Source organism: Grampus griseus (genome assembly GCF_964374135.1).
Source record: "Grampus griseus genome assembly, chromosome: 15".
Classification (NCBI taxonomy): domain Eukaryota; kingdom Metazoa; phylum Chordata; class Mammalia; order Artiodactyla; family Delphinidae; genus Grampus; species Grampus griseus.
In genome coordinates, this window is record NC_139009.1 from 79,788,033 (window position 1) to 79,805,530 (window position 17,498).

General features: G+C 55.4%; 2 protein-coding genes across 2 annotated transcripts; both read right to left on the reverse strand.

Annotated features, from left to right (window-relative positions):
• Positions 1-2,650: 2,650 nt before the first annotated feature.
• Positions 2,651-10,087, reverse strand: ANKRD23 (ankyrin repeat domain 23; the record flags this gene model as incomplete). Its single annotated transcript, XM_082672775.1, is given in 14 exon segments — positions 2,651-4,176; positions 4,180-4,197; positions 4,274-4,281; positions 4,284-4,371; positions 4,513-4,566; positions 4,569-4,604; positions 4,696-4,800; positions 4,890-4,988; positions 5,237-5,362; positions 6,538-6,603; positions 6,605-6,667; positions 6,869-6,972; positions 9,719-9,832; positions 10,072-10,087. Coding segments are annotated over 14 exon segments (1,503 nt in total). The 3' UTR covers positions 2,651-3,570.
• An 8-nt stretch (positions 10,088-10,095) lies between these two features.
• On the reverse strand, positions 10,096-15,944 carry ANKRD39 (ankyrin repeat domain 39). Its single transcript, XM_082672848.1, has 4 exons — positions 15,802-15,944; positions 14,645-14,748; positions 14,105-14,308; positions 10,096-11,658 (listed from the first exon to the last, which is right to left on the reverse strand). Exons 1-4 carry the CDS (start codon positions 15,899-15,901, stop codon positions 11,515-11,517), a joined length of 552 nt encoding a protein of 183 aa, XP_082528974.1. The 5' UTR covers positions 15,902-15,944; the 3' UTR covers positions 10,096-11,514.
• Between the last annotated feature and the right edge of the window lie 1,554 nt (positions 15,945-17,498).

Sequence of the window (17,498 nt, forward strand, 5' to 3'; positions counted from 1 at the left end):
TTTAAAATTCTCTCTCTTCAGAACAGTGGTTCTTAACTTTGGCTGCACATTGGAAATCACCTGGCAAATTAAAAATACTGATACCTGGGGCCCATCCCCCAGGGATTCTGATTTAACCAGTCCAGGCATCAGGATTTTATTCTTTAAAATTATTTTGGGTTCACAGATCATATACCCTTCACACCCGCTTCCCTGAATATCTCACATAACCTTGGTGCATTTATCGAAACTAAAAAATTAACATGGGTACAAAACTATTAAGTCAATTACAGACTTGGACTTTTATCAGATTTCCCATCACGTCCCTTTTCTGTTGCAGGATCCAATCCAGGACACCAAGTCGCATTTAGAGCTACTGCTTTTTTTTTTTCCTAAGTAACTTGTTACTTTGAAATAATTAACAGATTCATAGGAAGTTGCAAAGATAGAGGTCCCACGTACCCTTCACCCAGTTTTCCTCAATGATTACATCTTACATAGTTACAGTGCAGTATCAAGACCAGGAATCTGACACTGGTGCAATGTGGGCATATAGTTCTATAGCATCTTATCACATGTAGATTTGTGTAACCACCACTGCAATCTAGATACAGAACTGTTCCTCCCTAGGATCTCCCTCCAACAGACCCTTTATTAGAGCCCCCCCACCCCCTCTGGCCACTATCCCTAATTCCTGGCAACCACTAATCTGTCCATCATCTCTATAATTTTGTCATTTCAAGAATGTTGTATAAATGGGGTCTTACAGTATGTAACCATTGGGACTGGCTTTTTTCACTCAGCATGATGTTCTGGAATCTCCTCCAGGCTGTTGCACGTGTCAACGGCTCATTCCTTTTTGATGGCTGTGTGGTGTTCCATCATATACTCACTGTCCTGTCTAAGGACATCTGGGTGGTTTCCAGTTTTTGGCTATTCCAAATAAAGCTGCTATGAACATTCATTACAGGTTCTTGTGTAAACATTGGTTTTCTTTTCTCTTAGCTAAATGTCTAGGAGTGCAATTGCCAGGTCGTATGGTTACTGCATATTTAAGTTTTAAAAGAGACTGCCAGACTTTTTCAGAGCGCCACCAGCAATGTGGGAGTATTTTTCCACATCCGCTCCAGGATTTGGTATTGTCACTATTTTCTGTTTCAGCCACTCTGGTAGGTGTGTCGTGCTATCTCACTGTGGGTTCTATTTGCATTTCCATAGTGGCTAATGTATATTTTTTCATGTGCTTGTTTCACCTTGTGAAATGTCTGTTCATGTCTTTTGCCCATTTTCTAATTAGATTGTTGTTTTTACTGCTGAGTTTTGAGAATTCTTTATATATTCTAAATACTAGGCTTTATTGGGTTTTTGGTTTGCAGATATTTTTTCCCTTATCTGTAGCTTATTTTTTCATCCTCTTAACAGGATTCTTTTGCAGAGCGAAAGTTTAAAATTTTGGTGAATTACAACTTACTGATTTTCTTTTATGGACTATGCTTTTGGTGTCATGTCTAAGAATTCTTTAGTCCTTGGTTGTGAAGATTGTCTTTTTTCTAAAATTTTACAGTTTTAATTTGTATGTAAGTTCGTGATCCATTTCGTTTCTTTTAAAAAATTTTTTTTGCCTATAGACGTCCAGTTCTTTCAGCACCATTTGTTGTAAAGCGTATCTTTCCTCCGTTGAATAACTTTTGCATCTTTTGGCATGTTTGCTGTGTCTATTTCTGGGTTGTCTGTTCTGTTCCTTTGACCGATGCGTCTGTCTCTTCACTGGTACCACACTGTCTTGATTATTATAGCAATTTGATAGGTCCTGAAATCAAGTGGACTGATCTCTCCCACTTTGTTCTTTTCCAGAGTTGTTTTAGTTTTAAATTTTAGAATAATCTTGTCTACATATACAAAGAAAAATCTTGTTGGGATTTTGGTAGGAACTGTGTTAGACCTGTGTATCAGTTCGGGTGGAACTGACATCGTTACTCAGCTGCATCTTTCAGTCCATGTGTACGTGTCCATTTATTCAAATCTTTGGTGTCATTCATCAGCGTTTTGTAGTTTTCAGCATACAGGTCCTTAGATGTTTTATTAGATTTACTCCTAAGTGGGTTTTCTTTTTAGCAATGACAAATGGTACTGTGTGTTTTAGTATTCAGATTCATTGTTAGCATGTAGAAAAAAGGTTTGCGTATGTTTATCTTGTATCCTGAGATCTTGCCGGAACTCCCTTATTGTAGGTGGGGTTTTTTTGTTTGTTTTTTTTTTGGCTGCGATGCGTGGCATGCGGAATCTTAGTTCCCCGACCAGGGGTCAACCCTGTGCTCCACCCCCGCACACCCCCAGCCCCCCGCAGTGGAAGTGCGGAGTCTTAACTACTAGGCCGCCGGGATCTCCTACATAGACAAGCATGTTATCTGTATGATAATGCTGATATCCGGGTCCAAACCTAGGGATTCTGATTTAATCCATCTGGACATCAGGATTTTTAAAATCTTCCCTCTTGATTCTAATAGGCAGTCTAGGCTGAGAAGCCCTAGACCACCCTGCCTACCTGCTCTGCCCCTGGGGACCTGTCTTGCTGTCAGGCCGGCATGGTTATCAGGCTTGAGTTTCTGAGGAACTGGCCCCTCTCAGCCCAGAAAAAACAACCAGGCCGTGATGGATAATCAACCAGTTTTAATGAACAAAAAATACTGATACGTATAAAAAGGTATTTTTGTCTGTCACTTAAGTGTCCCCATTTCCTAGATGGGAAGTGTCCTGTCCATGGACTTGAACGCCTGTTTCTCCCATGGCCCTAGCGTCTGGGTGCACGGGGCTCTGTCAGGACAGGGCAGGAGGTGCCCATGTGAGGGGAGGGCGTGTGGCCCCTGTTGGGAGCTCTTGTCGGCTTTTTCACAGAATAGAAATTGCCTTGTCCTTGGCCTGAGAAGGCCACCAGTTAGACTAGAAATAACTGCTGCAAAACGGCTATCAACCCAGGTTCCTTATGTGAGGGAGGCTAACCTTCATCCTGGAGCCCAGCCCTCTGCCTGTGGTTCTCAGTTTAGGGCAGAGCTGTTCTCAGATGCACCTTCTGGCGTGTAAGGACCCTGCTCGCCAGCAGTACAGCAGACAGGTCTGCACCAATGCAGTGTGACCGGGAAAGGACAGTGTGGGGGGGGGGGAGCTTTAGGGGAGCGTGTGGAGGTGGGGCCTCGGGCCACCCCCAGTCGGTGGAGGAGGGAAAGGAGCAGCTGAGCTCAGAGCCCTCCACGTCCTGCCTCCGAGGGTTAGGGTGAAGCAGCACGGCCGCGGCTGCAGGGGCCAGGTGAGAGCGCGCACTCTAGTACCAGGGCCGGGGTGACGTCAGCGCCGGAGGCAGAGCAGGGTTACAGGCCACCACGCCGAAAGTTGAGTGGGCCGCAAGCAATCCCCAGCACCCAGGCGCGTCCCCCGCAAGGGGAGCCACCAGATGGCCAGCCAGAGGGCAGCGGGCAGGCCTGTCCGAAGCCTTCGACAGAGGGCACAAGGTTTCCCTAAAACATTAGCTCCAGCTCGCCGGTCTTGGGGCTTCTGAGGCAAGCAGGCTGGGGCTGGCCTTCTGTGCAGGGGTGCTCAAAGCCGTCCAGCAGCCCCCTCCAGACGGCCAGGCACGGAGGCCCCTGGAGAAACCTGCACCCAAGGGCATCTGCTGCTGGCCATGCACCGAGTCACCACCTGGTGGCAGGAGGGCCCTGATGGAGGGCAGAGCCTAGCCACCTCCTGGACCGGGGACCAGTGGGCACCGAGGAGCCCTGGCACCGGCCCCAGGGAGCTCGAGGCTGTTCCCGTGCTGCTCTGCCCTGGGCCCCCACGCTCCTCCACTGCCCCTCGTCTGGACCCACTTTGTTTCCTGCACCCGCCTGCCACCCCCGGGTCCTCTGCGTCAGCCCCCAGCTCGCGCCCTGGTGGGGACTGGCTCAGCCTGGGACAGGAAGCCGGGGAGGCTGGTCTGACATGGCTGTCTGGAGGCGAGGAATCAGCCCTGAGCGGGGAGTCGTGACCGTGACCGAGGGAGGAGCAGGCGGGTGAGACACGTGAGTGGCACGGGGGCGGAGATGACGGGATGGAATGGTGGCTGCGAGTGGCCCTGAGGATCGGCTGTTGTCGGCACCGGGTATGGGGGTGCACCACGTGGGCCTGAAGTGCTTCCCAGATGCGCGACTGCCAGTCCTGGGCCAGCTACACTGGGGTCACTGAAGCCTGGGCACGAGGATGCCGGGTGAGTCCCCGCTCTCCTCCCCGGAGCGGCCCGCCGCACGTGCTCGCTTCTACTCACCGCATTCTCACGCCCAGCCCGGCCCCGGAGAGCAGCAGCACCTTCAGGGCTCTGCAGTGGCCGGGCTGCACTGCCTCGTGTAGAGCCGTGTCCCCTTCCTGTCGAGGTGGGGGCGGCGTCCTCCTACCTTCGCTTCCCAGGGTGGGTCAGGTCAGCAGCTACTGTCGCTGAGCTCAGGCTGCCTTAGTCGTGGCCCCCAGGGGTGGAGCCGCCCCAGCCCGGGACAACCAGACGCCTACCTTGTCCTGTGCGTCAGCGCAGGCCCCGCAGGTGACGAGGTGCTGCAGGCAGTCGCGGTGTGCACGGCCATGTGCAGGGGCGTGCCCCAGATCTAAGGGAGCAGTGAGGCTCAGTGCCATTCCAAGCTGGCAAGGCCGTGTCCCAACCCCAGGAAGAGCATCGGGCCGCCCTGCAGCCTGTGCCCTCCCCTGGTCCCGGGCATTGACCCGGGCACCCCGGTTAAGCAGCTGTTTGAGGATGTCCAGGTGCCCTCCGCGGCAGGCCCAGAACACAGGGGTCCTGTCCGGCTGCAAAACAAAAGCACCAAAGTAACCCTGACCTGCAGAGATGCCAGGCGGGGGGTCTGCCGTGGGGATGGCCCTTCCCTGGTTCTCACCAAGTCCTGAGCGTCCACGGTGGCACCCGCCTCCAGCAGCTTGTTCACGAGCTGGCTGTGACCCTTCGGACAGGCCCAGTGCCAGGCCGTGCGGTGGAGCTGGCGTGCTGCGGACGGGAGTTAGCTGCAGGGAGCGCAGCCACCCCCGGAGGTCCCACCCGCAACCCCATTCCCACAGCTGGTGCCCTGAACAGAGCTGCTTACTCCCCCGTCGTGTGAAGGGCCTCTCCCTCCAGACTCAGGAGGCATCATGGGACCCATGCCCCATAAAACAGAAAAGCCCTGCAGTTTCCTAGGCTCTGACTGGACCACGCTGAAGGCCGCATGCCTGCACCCACCCTCGCTACCTTGTCGTGGGCACTGGGGTCCCCTCCATCTGTCAGGTACTTGTCAGTCAGGGCCTCCTGGTTCTCAGCAGCTGCCTGCAGGAATGCCTCCAGGTCCACGGGCTCCAGCTGGGCCAGGGGCTGCGGCTGGATAAGTTCAAGGACGAGATCCACTCACTCCCCACACTAGGCCTCTGGGACACGGCCTCACCAGTCTAGCCAAGTGGTTCCAAATAGCTGGCGGAGGACCAGCGCACTGTTGGCTTATACAAACAGTAGATTTAAACACTTGCCCCCAGGACCTCCCTGATGGCGCAGTGGTTAAGAACCCGCCTGCTAATGCAGGGGACATGGGTTCGAGCCCTGGTCCGGTAAGATCCCACATGCCGTCGAGCAACTACCTGTGCGCCACAACTACTGAGCCTGCGCTCTAGAGCCCGCGAGCCACAACTACTGAGCCCACGTGCCACAACTACTGAGCCCACGTGCCACAACTACTGAAGCCTGTGCACCTAGAGCCCGTGCTCCGCAACAAGAGAAGCCACCGCAATGAGAAGCCCGCGCATGGCAATGAAGAGTAGCCCCCGCTTGCCGCAACTAAAGAAAGCCAGCACGCGGCAATGAAGACTTAACGCAGCCAAAAATACATTAATTATAAAACAACAACAACAAAAAAACTTGCCCCCAGAAGATTCTGACTGAATAGGTATGGGGCGGGGTTACGGATTGACTTGTGTTCCGCCCCCCTGCACAGGTTCATATTGTTGTAGTCCTCACCCCAGTACCTCAGTACATGACCTTATTTGGAAATGGGGTCATTGTAGCTGTAATCGGTTAAGATGCCGTCATACTGGAGTAGGGTGGGCCCTGGTACAATACGAGTGGTGTCCTTATTGAGAAGGGACAGACCTTTGGACACAGGCACGCAGGCAAGGAGAAGGCCACGTGAGCTCAGAGGCAGAGATCGGGGCGATGAGGCCACAAGCCAAGGAACACCACCAACCCCAGAAGCTGGGGAGAGGTGTGGACGGATCCGCCCCCAGAGCCTCAGAAGAAATCAACCCTGCCTGCCGACTCCTTGATCTTGGACTTCCAGCCTCTGAAACGACCATAAATAGCTGTTGTTTAAGCCCCCAGTTTGGGGTACTTGGTTCCGGCAGCAGCTGTGGAAAACGCCAGGGGCGGAGGGCCCCCTGGTGCGGGCTGTGCAGCTGTGCGGCGGCAGTGTCACTCCTCCCCAGGCCTCCCACAGGGACGGGGGGCTCCTGCTCAGGCACTCCAGCCCTGGTGTGGCACTCCCACGCACCCACCTTCCCGCTCACCTTGACCTCAGGCTCGGGTGCCCTGGCGGGGACTCTGCGTTTCAGTCGCTTTTCTCTCTTGTCTTCAAACCAACGTTTCCAGGTCAGCCAGGCTCTCCAAGTTAGCTCTGGGACTGCTGAATCTTTCATGCTGGGGCAGAAAGCAGGCAGAAACAGGACCACGCCAGCCATTGGCTGCTGGCCACGGCAACCCTGGGGCAGCTCTTGGTGGTTCTAACCCTCGTCTTCCCAGCCGCAGGAGAAGCGCCGCGCCCAGGCTGTCAGACCCTGAGCCCCGGGCTCACAGCCCCCCTGCTCCACCTGCCCGTGCCCCCTGCCCCCCGCCACTCACTCTCCTCTCCTCGTCCAGTTCCTGCCTCTCCCGGGCCTCGGCCTCCAGGATCAGACACTCCGTGTCCACGTCCCAATTCGTTCCTTTCGACTCTCTCCACTTACCTATAGGAACAGAAAAAAAAATCAGAAAAATTAGGAGGAGCCCTTATAGAAAACACAACTGTGCCAGACAGGGGAGTCCTGCCAGGAGCTGACGTACAGAGATGAGCGATCTGGATGTGGATCTGAGAGCTGGCCTGACCCCTCTCAAAGCTCCATGGCAGAGCGAGCCCCGCTGGCTCCCTGACCCCCGTGCTTGTCGCTGGCTCTCACCACCTGCAGCAGCGCCCGAGGCCCGGGGGCTGACTGCTGCTCACTCTGTCCTGTCAGCAGGAACCCTGCGGCCTGGGCCTGACGCCGCATCTATTTATGCTGCTGGGCTGTGTCCAGGTGAGCTCAGGGCCTCCCTCGTGGGTTGTTGTCCTTACATTCCTACCCGATCACACCACACTGCCACCTGACCCCAAGCCCGGGGGGACAGAGGAGATGCCTCCCGGATAAAATTCTGAATTCCTACGTTCAAATTTTGGCTCTTCATGAAGCTATGTTTCTTCATAATAAAATGGGGTAAAACTAGCACTTACCTCTTGGAGCTATAAAAATGAAATGACTACCAGTGCTGTGCTTAGGGCAGAACCCACCAAACAATGGTCCATTCTTTTCTTCCTCCCCTGGCCCCCAGCCCCGTGACTCAGCGCTAGGGAGCCCTGAGGAATAAGCACGTTGAGGGGAGAGAAAAGGCTGGAATGATACGATGGCAGAGCCTAGGGCTTCTAGCCACGTACATTCCATGCCCTTCTAAAGCAAACTCAGGCAGCCTAACACTTCCTGGGCCCTGCAACCCGCCTCCCAGCAGCGGCTGTCCTGGGCTGCGGCCAGCAGGGCCCTGGCCCGCAGTGGGGCTTGTGGGGCAAAGTGACACCCTGGGCCTCGCTACCCTCCATGCCCCATCCCTCACAACAGACGTCCCAGAGTGTCACTGGTGTGCCTGCTTCTCTCGCTGCCCAGGGAACTCGAGCGCCCTCCTCCTTGTCCCCAGCCAAGGCAGCCAGACCCTCCAGACCATTTCCCCAGCAAAGACCATCAACGCAACTGAGCTCAGCCAGCACCCAGCCACACTTGTGTCTTCCGGGGTGACCTGCCGCTTCCCGTTCCTCTTTGGCCAACACAGTCCAGGGCAAAACCCACTACACTCAAGGATTTTCTCATCTACCATCGCCAGACGCCTTTCTCACCGTGTCTCTCTCTTGCTCCTTGGCCCCTCACCACCTCACACGAGAACTAGGCAGACAGGCCGGAAAAGTACTACAGGTTTCTACTCCCAAAACCTCCTCAGGCACCAGAAAGGAGCTGCCTGGCCTCCGCGTTCTGCTGAGACGGTCTGGGGGTGCCCAGACCACTGCCCGGCCTCCGCTGCACGTCCTCACCAACTGCTGGATGCTGACGAAGTCCATGGCCCCTCCCCTGCTCGTCACGCCCCCAGTGAGAAGAGCCGAGCAGCTCAGCCCTTTTATAGGAGAGCTGTCGGGGGCCGGGGGGCGGGGGCAGGGCAGAGGCTCGGGCCCCCGCCAGGCAACTCCGTGGCTCCGTAACACCCACCAAAGTACCGGTGTGAGCACACAGCCCACTGCGGGCGCGGGAGAAAGAGCTGTTTTGAGCTGAGTCAGTTGCATCCTCAGACACCCCCCATCCTGCACCTGTGCCATCCCCCCCGCACCTACTCAGAAGTGATTCAACCAATAAACACACATCCTGGGCGCTGGGCCACCAGCCCAGGTTCCGGGGGAAACGGCTCCCATTCTCCTAAGTGCAGATGCCCTGGAGAAAAAGAAGTGAGCCGCCACGTTGCTGTAGGTCTGGCTGCCTGAGACCCTGGGAGACGCGGCCCAACTGCCGCGGCAAAAAGACTCCTAGAGAGGACCCCTAAAGCACAGACGCAAGGGGCCGACCTCTGCCTCGAGACGCTTCCCGGCTGCTACAGGAGGAGACCGAGGGACTTCCCAACCCCCGGCCAGTTGCCAGGCCGCCTGGGCTGCTCTTGGTGGTGGTTTCCTTCCCCAGACACCCACCCTGCTCCCTCACCACTGTGACGGTCAAGGTCGACGATTAAGCTAGGCCACCATCAGGAGCCAAGCCCAGCCCGTCATCAGCCCCTCATGCCTCTTGAAGAGCCTCCCACGGCCGACATGCACGTCCCCCACCAGGGACCTGGTGGTGGACCTGGGCACGGAGACGCCCTTCGCCAGGAAGGTGGGGTTCAGATCCGCTGCAGGTCCAAGTACGAACGTTAACCACTAATCCAGTTGCAAAGCAATCAGTCTGCAGCTACCAAAGCCAAACTTCCTAATTCTCCCTCAGACACCAAGCACGACTTCCACCCAGCTGTTCCTTGAATTCTGCCTTGACCTTTGAAGGGCAATCTGATTGCTCGTGTCACTCGGATCCTGGAGTCTTACTCACTAGCTCTCAGATTTCCTGGAGCAACATGAGCAGGGATGACCAGGACGAGCCAGCGCGAGGGAGAACCGTGGATCCAGGGCGGCCCAGGGCCCCACCACAGCTGGCTTCTTGGTGACTGCTTCCAAGCCCAGCGGCCACGGCTCACGGGCCCAGCCGCTCCGCGGCACGCGGGACCCTCCCGGACCGGGGCACGAACCCACATCCCCTGCATCGGCAGGTGGACCCTCAACCACTGAGCCACCGGGGAAGCCCGAGCCCCGAGCTTTTGAGAGAAACCCCATCCTTATGCTCCAGGGTGTTTCTGTCAAAGGTGATTCTTGCCGGTGGTCCTGAGGAGGGAAACGGTTACCTGGAGGAGAGTGAGGGGAAACCGACGAGAACAAGCAGGACTTCAGCTCTGGACTCCACTGCCTGCCACACAGACTCCTCTCCTCCAACGTTCGAGGGCGGGGGCACCGACAGGCTGCATCAGAAATTCTCAGCAGAAGACTTCCTGGTATTCACATGAAACTAATTGGTAGTAACTTAATACTGGTATAACTTATCAAAGAAAAAACGTACTCCTGGTAAAAACTCCAAACATAGCAAATGAAGCTCAGGACACCCTTGGTTAAGTACTCTTGCCGTGGAGCCCGGGGAAGCCATGGGTACAGTTTAACACACAGCTTCCTCACGCTCCTCCTGTGTGTTGTGTGTACGCACCTACATGTTTCTCCATACTTTACGTCATCACGACTCAGCACTCTCCACATTAGCATACGCTGCACTCAAAGTGCTAGAACCTCGCCGTCCCCCTGCTGCAAACACCTAGGTTATCTCTGCATTTTTTTTTTTTTTTTTACGTTACACCCCATGCTCCAATCCAAATTTTTGAAAATGCCTCTGTAAATAAACATCTTTGGGGACTTCCCTGGCGGTCCAGTGGTTAGGACTCAGCGCTTCCACTGCAGGGGGCATGGGTTCGATCCTTGGTCGGGGAACGAAGATCCCGCAAACCGCTCAGTGAGGCAAAAAAAAAAAAAAACCCAAAAGCAAACATCTTTGTGCACACAGATGAATATTTCTCTAGGGACCTACAGAGAAATCAATGTATTGGCCCCGTTCAATTAAATTTTAATAGATATTGCCAAACTGCCGTCCACACCGGCGGTAACCAATTTCCATGAACAGATAAAAACAAACACAGTTAAGACAAGGAACAGCATCAAAGAGAAAAGAAAAAAGAGATATAATTATGTACATATATACATAACAAAGGATCAATATCCAGCATACAGAACTAACTCCTATGAATCGAAAAAGAGAACAATTTTAGATGGACAAAGGGTACGGACAGGAAGGTCACAGAAGACAGGCGTTCAACCTCACCAGCAATTAGCGATGCAACCGAACAGCAGCACTGTGTAGTCTATCAGACGGTTGAAATGAATGAAATTACTATAAACACAAGTGCTGGTCAGGTTCTGGAGAGGTGGGAGCTCCCATACACTGCCCACACGGTGCCGGGCACCCTCCCCAGCACTCCCCAGATATTCACTCGTCTCACCCCCATGTGGACTCCGAGGCAGCCCCACTGTAGTCACTCCCACCTTAAGAGATGAGGACGCAGGGGACTTCCCTGGCGGTCCAGTGGTTAAGACTGTGCTTCCACTGCAGGGGGCACGGGTTTGATCCCTGGTCAGGGGAATTAAGATCCTGCGTGCCGCGAGGCAAAAAAAGAAAATGAGGACGCCGGACAGATGGGTAAAGTGACTTGTACCAAGGTCACTTGGCTAGAAAGCAGCTGTTCATTTGTCACATATTCCACAGTTTCTTCTCATGCTTACATACTTTTGTATCTTCAGATTTGGGTCTTTGCTCGAAATTTATTCTTGTGCGTGGGATGAGGTAAGGATATAACTTTATTTTTTCCAAACGGAGAGATGTTTCCACATGAACTAATTTAGAATACGGTCACCTGTCCAGGCTGGAGTACTGGCAGCCCCACCAAGTCGCCACCCTTGCTTCCCCAGTGGCCAGAATGGGGCTCTTCCAGGGTCCTCCAGCCTCAGGATCCCACCCTGCAGCTCAGGCGCTGACCGAGGCGGGGGCTTGGAGGGCTAGTCCGTGTACCCCACACGCAGCCCGTGACAGGAGCGGGGAGACTCAGCTGGCCAGCAGGTCCCGCAGGTCGCTATTGCAGGGCAGCAGGTCACAGGCGAGTCGTGCCTTCCGGTCCCGGATGGCCTTCAGGGCTGGGCTGTGTTGCAAGAGGAGGGAGCAAATGTCCACGTGACCCTTCTCGGCGGCCTGTGGGGAGAGAGGCCCGGATCAAAAGCCGTACCCCACTGGGCCCTGTTCTTTCTTGCTCCACTTCTGGGGCCCTTTTAGTCCGAGAAAAGGTCTCATGGAAATGGAGGCGCTGGCCGTCTGAGCCGGTTTCCCCTAACCCCTGCCAAACTGCAGTGACGTGCTGCAGGGTGGCGGGGCACCCTGGTGCCACTTGGGCAGTCAGCTTCAGCTTTTCTTCCTTGTGTCCTCTGCTCAGTGGCCATGCTTCTTTGCCCAGGCCTGCACATTAAGAACAAGAACAGAACCTTGGATCTCTAAGCACCTTTACAAACATTCAGATTGTCTATAGGGTGCTGGGTGCCGTGGGCACAAGACACATCAGACACGGCCCCTGCCCTCTGGGAACTTTCAAATGAGCGGAGAGAAACAGGCCCAGTACCCAGCTTTCTCCTCGTCCCCTCGGAGATCAACGATCCCAATCTGGATGTCAATTTCTAACCTACATCCTCCAAAAGAGAAGTGTTAAGTGATTTACATAGAGATTATCTTACTTAACTTTTATAATAACCATCAGAGGTAGGAAGTATCATTATTTCCACTTTATAGACGAAAAAACTGAGGCTTATAAAAGTTGAGTAACTCGCCCTAGGTCACAGAGCTAATGCGGCAGCATGGGGAATTCTAAGCCAGGTCTGTCTGACCTCAAAGTCTGAACTCTCAATAGCTATGTTGTATCACTATATTCCCTACTCCTCCCAAGAGACAAAGGGCTACGGGGGCTCCTGAAAGGTATCAAAGTTAATGTTAGTACCAAACACCATCTCAAATTCGAATCTAAATCTTTATTCAGCATAAATATTATCTTGATGAGTACAGACCTGGGATTCCCTATTTTACTCCTTCAACTCAGGCAATAGCGTGTTGTGAGCAGTTGTAAGATGAATTCCAAATAATTTCTGGCAAAAGGAAGTGCCAATGTTTGCAGAAGGAAGCAAGGGAGGGAGGCAAGTAAGCTGGAAGGAAGGGACGATTCACATTCCTCACACACATGCATTCCCTCAATTTCTCGAGAATGCCGCAAGTGCGGGTGACACCAGCTAGGTCCATCCATGGCAGTGTCCTGCCTATCAACACCCATCATGTGAGCCGTGGCAGTGAAACACTCAAGCCAACACCAGTTTAGACCACTGAGAAACGAGCAACCCGCCTTTCCAACCAGCAAGGGTCTCAAAACGAAACAACCCCCAGCTGCTCACTCAGCACCTGAGCTCAGTGCTGAGGCCACAGCAGGAAACAGGACCAATCCCAGCTGCCTCCAGTGAGACGGAGCTCACGCAGGGAATTTCAAGGGGGAGAAGAGTCAGAAGTGGAGCACAGAGTGCTTCCGGGCATCCAGGTGCAAGAGCTGTCCTCCTCTGAGGAAACGGGAAGGCTCTCTGAGGGCGCGACGTAGAAGCTGCAAGCCAGAAGGAAGGACAGACGCTAGTCAGAGGGAAAAGGGTGATGTGAGGCATCCGGATGGGGAGAGATGTGCTCTATGGCCTGCAAGTGATAGAGAAGCAGGTTCAAGAAACTGAAGACGACTAGCGGGGCAAGGGCAAGCTGGCAGGTAGGCAGGGGCTGACCCCAGAGGGCCTGTACAGCAGCGTAAGGACTTGGTAAAAGCAAGCCTCCGAAGGACTCGAAGGCGTGGCGTGGTCAGAAGTGCTTTTTAAACCATCACTCTGGGAGAAGATCAGTGGGGCTAAGGGAGGAACAGGTTTGCACACATAGGCCGTAAGTATGTGTCAACTGCGTCTCAAAGATGCACGAGAAATCGGTAAAAGCGGATGCCTTAAGGGAGGGAAGGGAAGACTAAGGGACCAGGGGTGGGGGGCGGGGGGGGGAGGCGGGGCGGGGAGGGAAACTTGTGTCCACGGTAGACATTCTGTACTCCTCAAACCGTTCACAGCGGGTAGGTGTTTCTAGTCAGAAAACATTTAATTAAATGATCACTCCGATCACAGCGTGGAAAGCAGACTAGAGGGATAGGCAAGAGTGGGTGCAAGTTTCAGAAAACTCCGTGGAAAAGCATTGAGGACACATCATTAAGGGGAAGAAAAAGAAAATGACGCCATACGTTTAGTTCTAATTTATGTGCGCAGGAGACATGCTGGAAAATTATACGTTAATCCTAAAGTGACGAGAGGTGAGCACCGAGGTTACAAACGATTTCAATTTTCTACTTTATGCTTTTCCGTTTTCCCCATGTTTTCTACAGTGAACGCATTATAACTTTTACTTTTTTATTTTTGGCCACGCCTTGCGGGATCTTAGTTCCCCGACCAGCGATTGAACCTGGGCCCACAGCAGTGAAAGCGCGGAGTCCTAACCACTGGACGGCCAGGGAAGTCCCATATTATAACTTTTCTAATGAGAGAAGACAGGTTCTTGCAACCTGTGAAACTTCCAAGAGGGGACCCACCTTGTGCAGACTGGTCATGCCGTCGTCGTCCACCAGCCTGGGATTGGAGCCGTGCGACAGCAGGAGCCGGGCGATGTCCGTGTGCCCACAGTAGCTGGCCCGGTGCAGAGCGGTGGCTCCCCCGTGGGTCTGGGCATCACACTTGGCCCCGCTCTCCAGCAGGAACTGGCACACGGCATAGTGCCCGTTGCGGCTGGCATAGTGCTGTGGGGAACAGAGCCGGGGTCAGGGGGCAGAACCGCGGCGGGGGGTGCCCCCTCCAGCACCTGGGTGACCAGGGTGAGCCTTCATTCCTAGCTTCAGTTGCCGCCACTGTAAACTGGGGATGATAACCATTCCTACCTCGCAGAATCCTTAAGAGAACGAAGTTAAATAACTAATGCAAAGCACTTATGCTAATTAAAAAAACCCAGGTTCACGTGATGCTTAAACAGAAACCCTGCTGGGAGAGGAGGAAGAGTGGGAGAAGAGAAAATGCAAACATCATCCCCTCCCCACCCCCAGAGAGCAGGAAGCCGGTGAGGCTCATCCCCAGCTCACCAGAGCCGTGTAGCCGGCGGAGTCGGGCTGGCTGGGGTCCGCTGCCTTCTGAATTAAATACTTCACTCGGCCCAGGTCCCCGTTCAGGGCTGCAGACCAGATTCCTGCAGAAGGACAACCCGAGCACTGAATAACACTGAATGACTGGGGGCTTCCAGCGCTCCCTTTGCCTCCTGACCTCTTGTTTTCTCATCTATAAAATGGAAATTCATGGGTTCAACAAATATTAACACGAGCACCTCCTCTGTGTCAAGGACTGTGCTGGGTGCTGGCGACATCGCTGGGAGCAAGACAGACAAGGGGCTTGTCTAACCAGGACAGGAGACTGGGCAGACACAGTCACCCTTCTTCCCACTGCAAACACACCAGTGTTGGATAAAGTACTGTTTAAGATGTTTGAATATACAGTCACAGTCAAAAGGAAGAACAGGACATTGCCAGGTGCCAGCGCAAAGTGAAAACCACAGCCAAAGATGTGAACAGTCACCCCATCTGCGGAATCCCGAGAGTCCTCAGAACCGTCCCACAACTCAGGGGGCTTTGGCTGGAACGCCTGAGCGAGCAGCGTCTGGAGCAAAGTCGGCCGTGCGCACGGTGAGAAACCAGACAGAGCCAGGCTCTGTGCACAGAGCCGCGGGTGGCGAGTGCAGCAGCAAGGATAGTCTGGGTCAAAAGAGTTACCCCGCTGAGCCCACAGGTAGGGATGACATCGCCTGCCTCGAGGCCATCTCTGTCGTATCTCACGCCTGCAGTGCCCACACGCAGCCCCCCTGGTCTGAAGCTCCATCCTCTCGGGGTGGGTGCAATACCCTGGCTGCAGGCTCTGCTGCTCAGGAGCAGACCCGGGAGCAGGGCTGGGTGTCCTAGGGTCGCACCAGGTGAGGAGCCGGGCCCAGCCGCACCACTGGGGAAAGTTCCTGAAACCAAAGCCTGTTTCCCGACCTGCAGGCGAGCCGGTGTTTCTAATGCCGAGCTCCCGCCGGGTCCCTGGCGGGCTCTCACTACGCGGGAGCGGTGAGCCCACCGCCCGCCAACGCTCCGACTAGGTCCCCAGGCTGCCTCCCCCTCGGGGCCCCGGTTTTCGGCCACCTCCTCTGCCCTGGGGGCCTGGGGACGCCGGAAGGCGCCGGGCCGGTAGGGCCGCGCACCCGCCTCACCCCTCTCGAAGTCCATCTCGTCCAGCGTCTGCTGCACGCCGGGAGCCGCGCTGGGCCGGGAACAGCAAGGGCCTTCGGCGCAGGGCCGCGGCACCGCCATGTCGCCTTCCGCGCCCTCCCACCCGCTGGCGGGCGCGGCCGCGGGTAAGGTCACGGGCACGGGCGCCGGCGCGGCCACGGCGAGCGGGGTGGGCGGGGCGGGCGCAGCGCTGCCCACCCGCCTGGCCTGACCACTCGGCGTCCGCACGAGCCACGGGGCCGACCAATCAAGCTTCTGGGTCTGAGCCCGGGAGCCAATCGCGGCGGTGGGGTTGGACCTGGGGGGGGCGGTGCCTGGCCGCGCCGGCCCGAAGCGGCCACGCGAGGGCGTCCCAGGCTAAGCGGAGGCCGGGGCGCGCCCGCTGGAACCCAGGGGGGCGGGGGTGGGGTGGGTCGGGAGCGTTTATGTGGCGCCCTTCCAGGTTCTCTTCGTCCCACCGGGCTCCCCAAGGGAAGGGGGTCGCCGGGAGCACCCTAAGGTCCTTTCCCCCTTCTTTCCCCCACCACGCGGGCCCAGGAAGACGGGTCGCCGCGGCGGCGCGGTGACCACTTGAAAGGCCGCGCGACACCCTCCCTCCTCTCGCCCCTCCTGCTCATTTTTAAAAACCCCGTGGGAGGCAGGTAGTCATGACCTATCCTGCCGCTGGGAGCACCTGCACGTAGGCCCGGGGGGCAGGGAAAAGGGCCTGGAACCCTCAACCCCACAGTGGGCACCTAGTTTACCGAATCAACCTTCTTGTATCGAGACATTCTCTGGGCTGTGGCTTAGTGACCGTGCGGGAAGCGTAGCGTGCTCAAGTCAGCAGATGCCAGCCCTCTCTTAACAGCAGGACGCCGGGCAGCGGCCTATTCCAGCCACAGCAGGCACCCCCAGACCGGTCAAGGGTACAGAGGACTGGCTGGCTGCCTCTGTGTGTGGGCGTGAATTATAGAACCCAGGCGGGGTCCTGTTTTTCTTACAAATACCTGGGCCCTGCTCGGCTCCTTCCATAGGCCAGGGGCTTGGTGCCCACCGGGTGGCAACGGGGAAAGTTCCCTATGGTGTGTTGCTGGAGCGTTCAGGGCTAACAGTCTGGAGGGTAAAGGCTGAAAGTCATCCTTCCTCCCTTAAGTTGGTTGGGAGCCCCATCCCCACACGAGCCAGCCCACACCACCTTAAGCTGCTTCTAGGAAGTTCCCCTCCTCGGCCCCCTCACTCCCATTTCCCCTTCCCAGAGTTCTGGGAAGCCAGGCCCCTCCCGCTCTCCTGCTTCTACTCCCCATGCCCTGACTTCTCCCTTTGGCCAGAAGCCAAGGCTGGCTCTCAAGAGGCTGTGGCCCTGGTCTGGCTCCCAGCCCGAACCACCACTGTGGGAAAACATTGGCGCCTGGGCTGTCCCCCCTCCAGAGAGGGGCACAGGCAGGAGGGGGACCACTGAAGGAAAGGGAGGCTGCCCCAGGACTGAGAAGGGGGGCAGTCCAGCCCCACTCAACCCACAGGGAGTCTCCCTCTTGGCACCCAGAAGGTTTTGGCCCAAATGTCTTATCTCCGTGACAGGAAGTTTCATTTTCTCCATTTTATTTGTCCATATAAAAATACTCAAATATTTACAACAAATAAATACGTGGGGACACAATAAGTTACACTGTGAGAAGCCCTCCTCCTGGGGCTGGGAGAG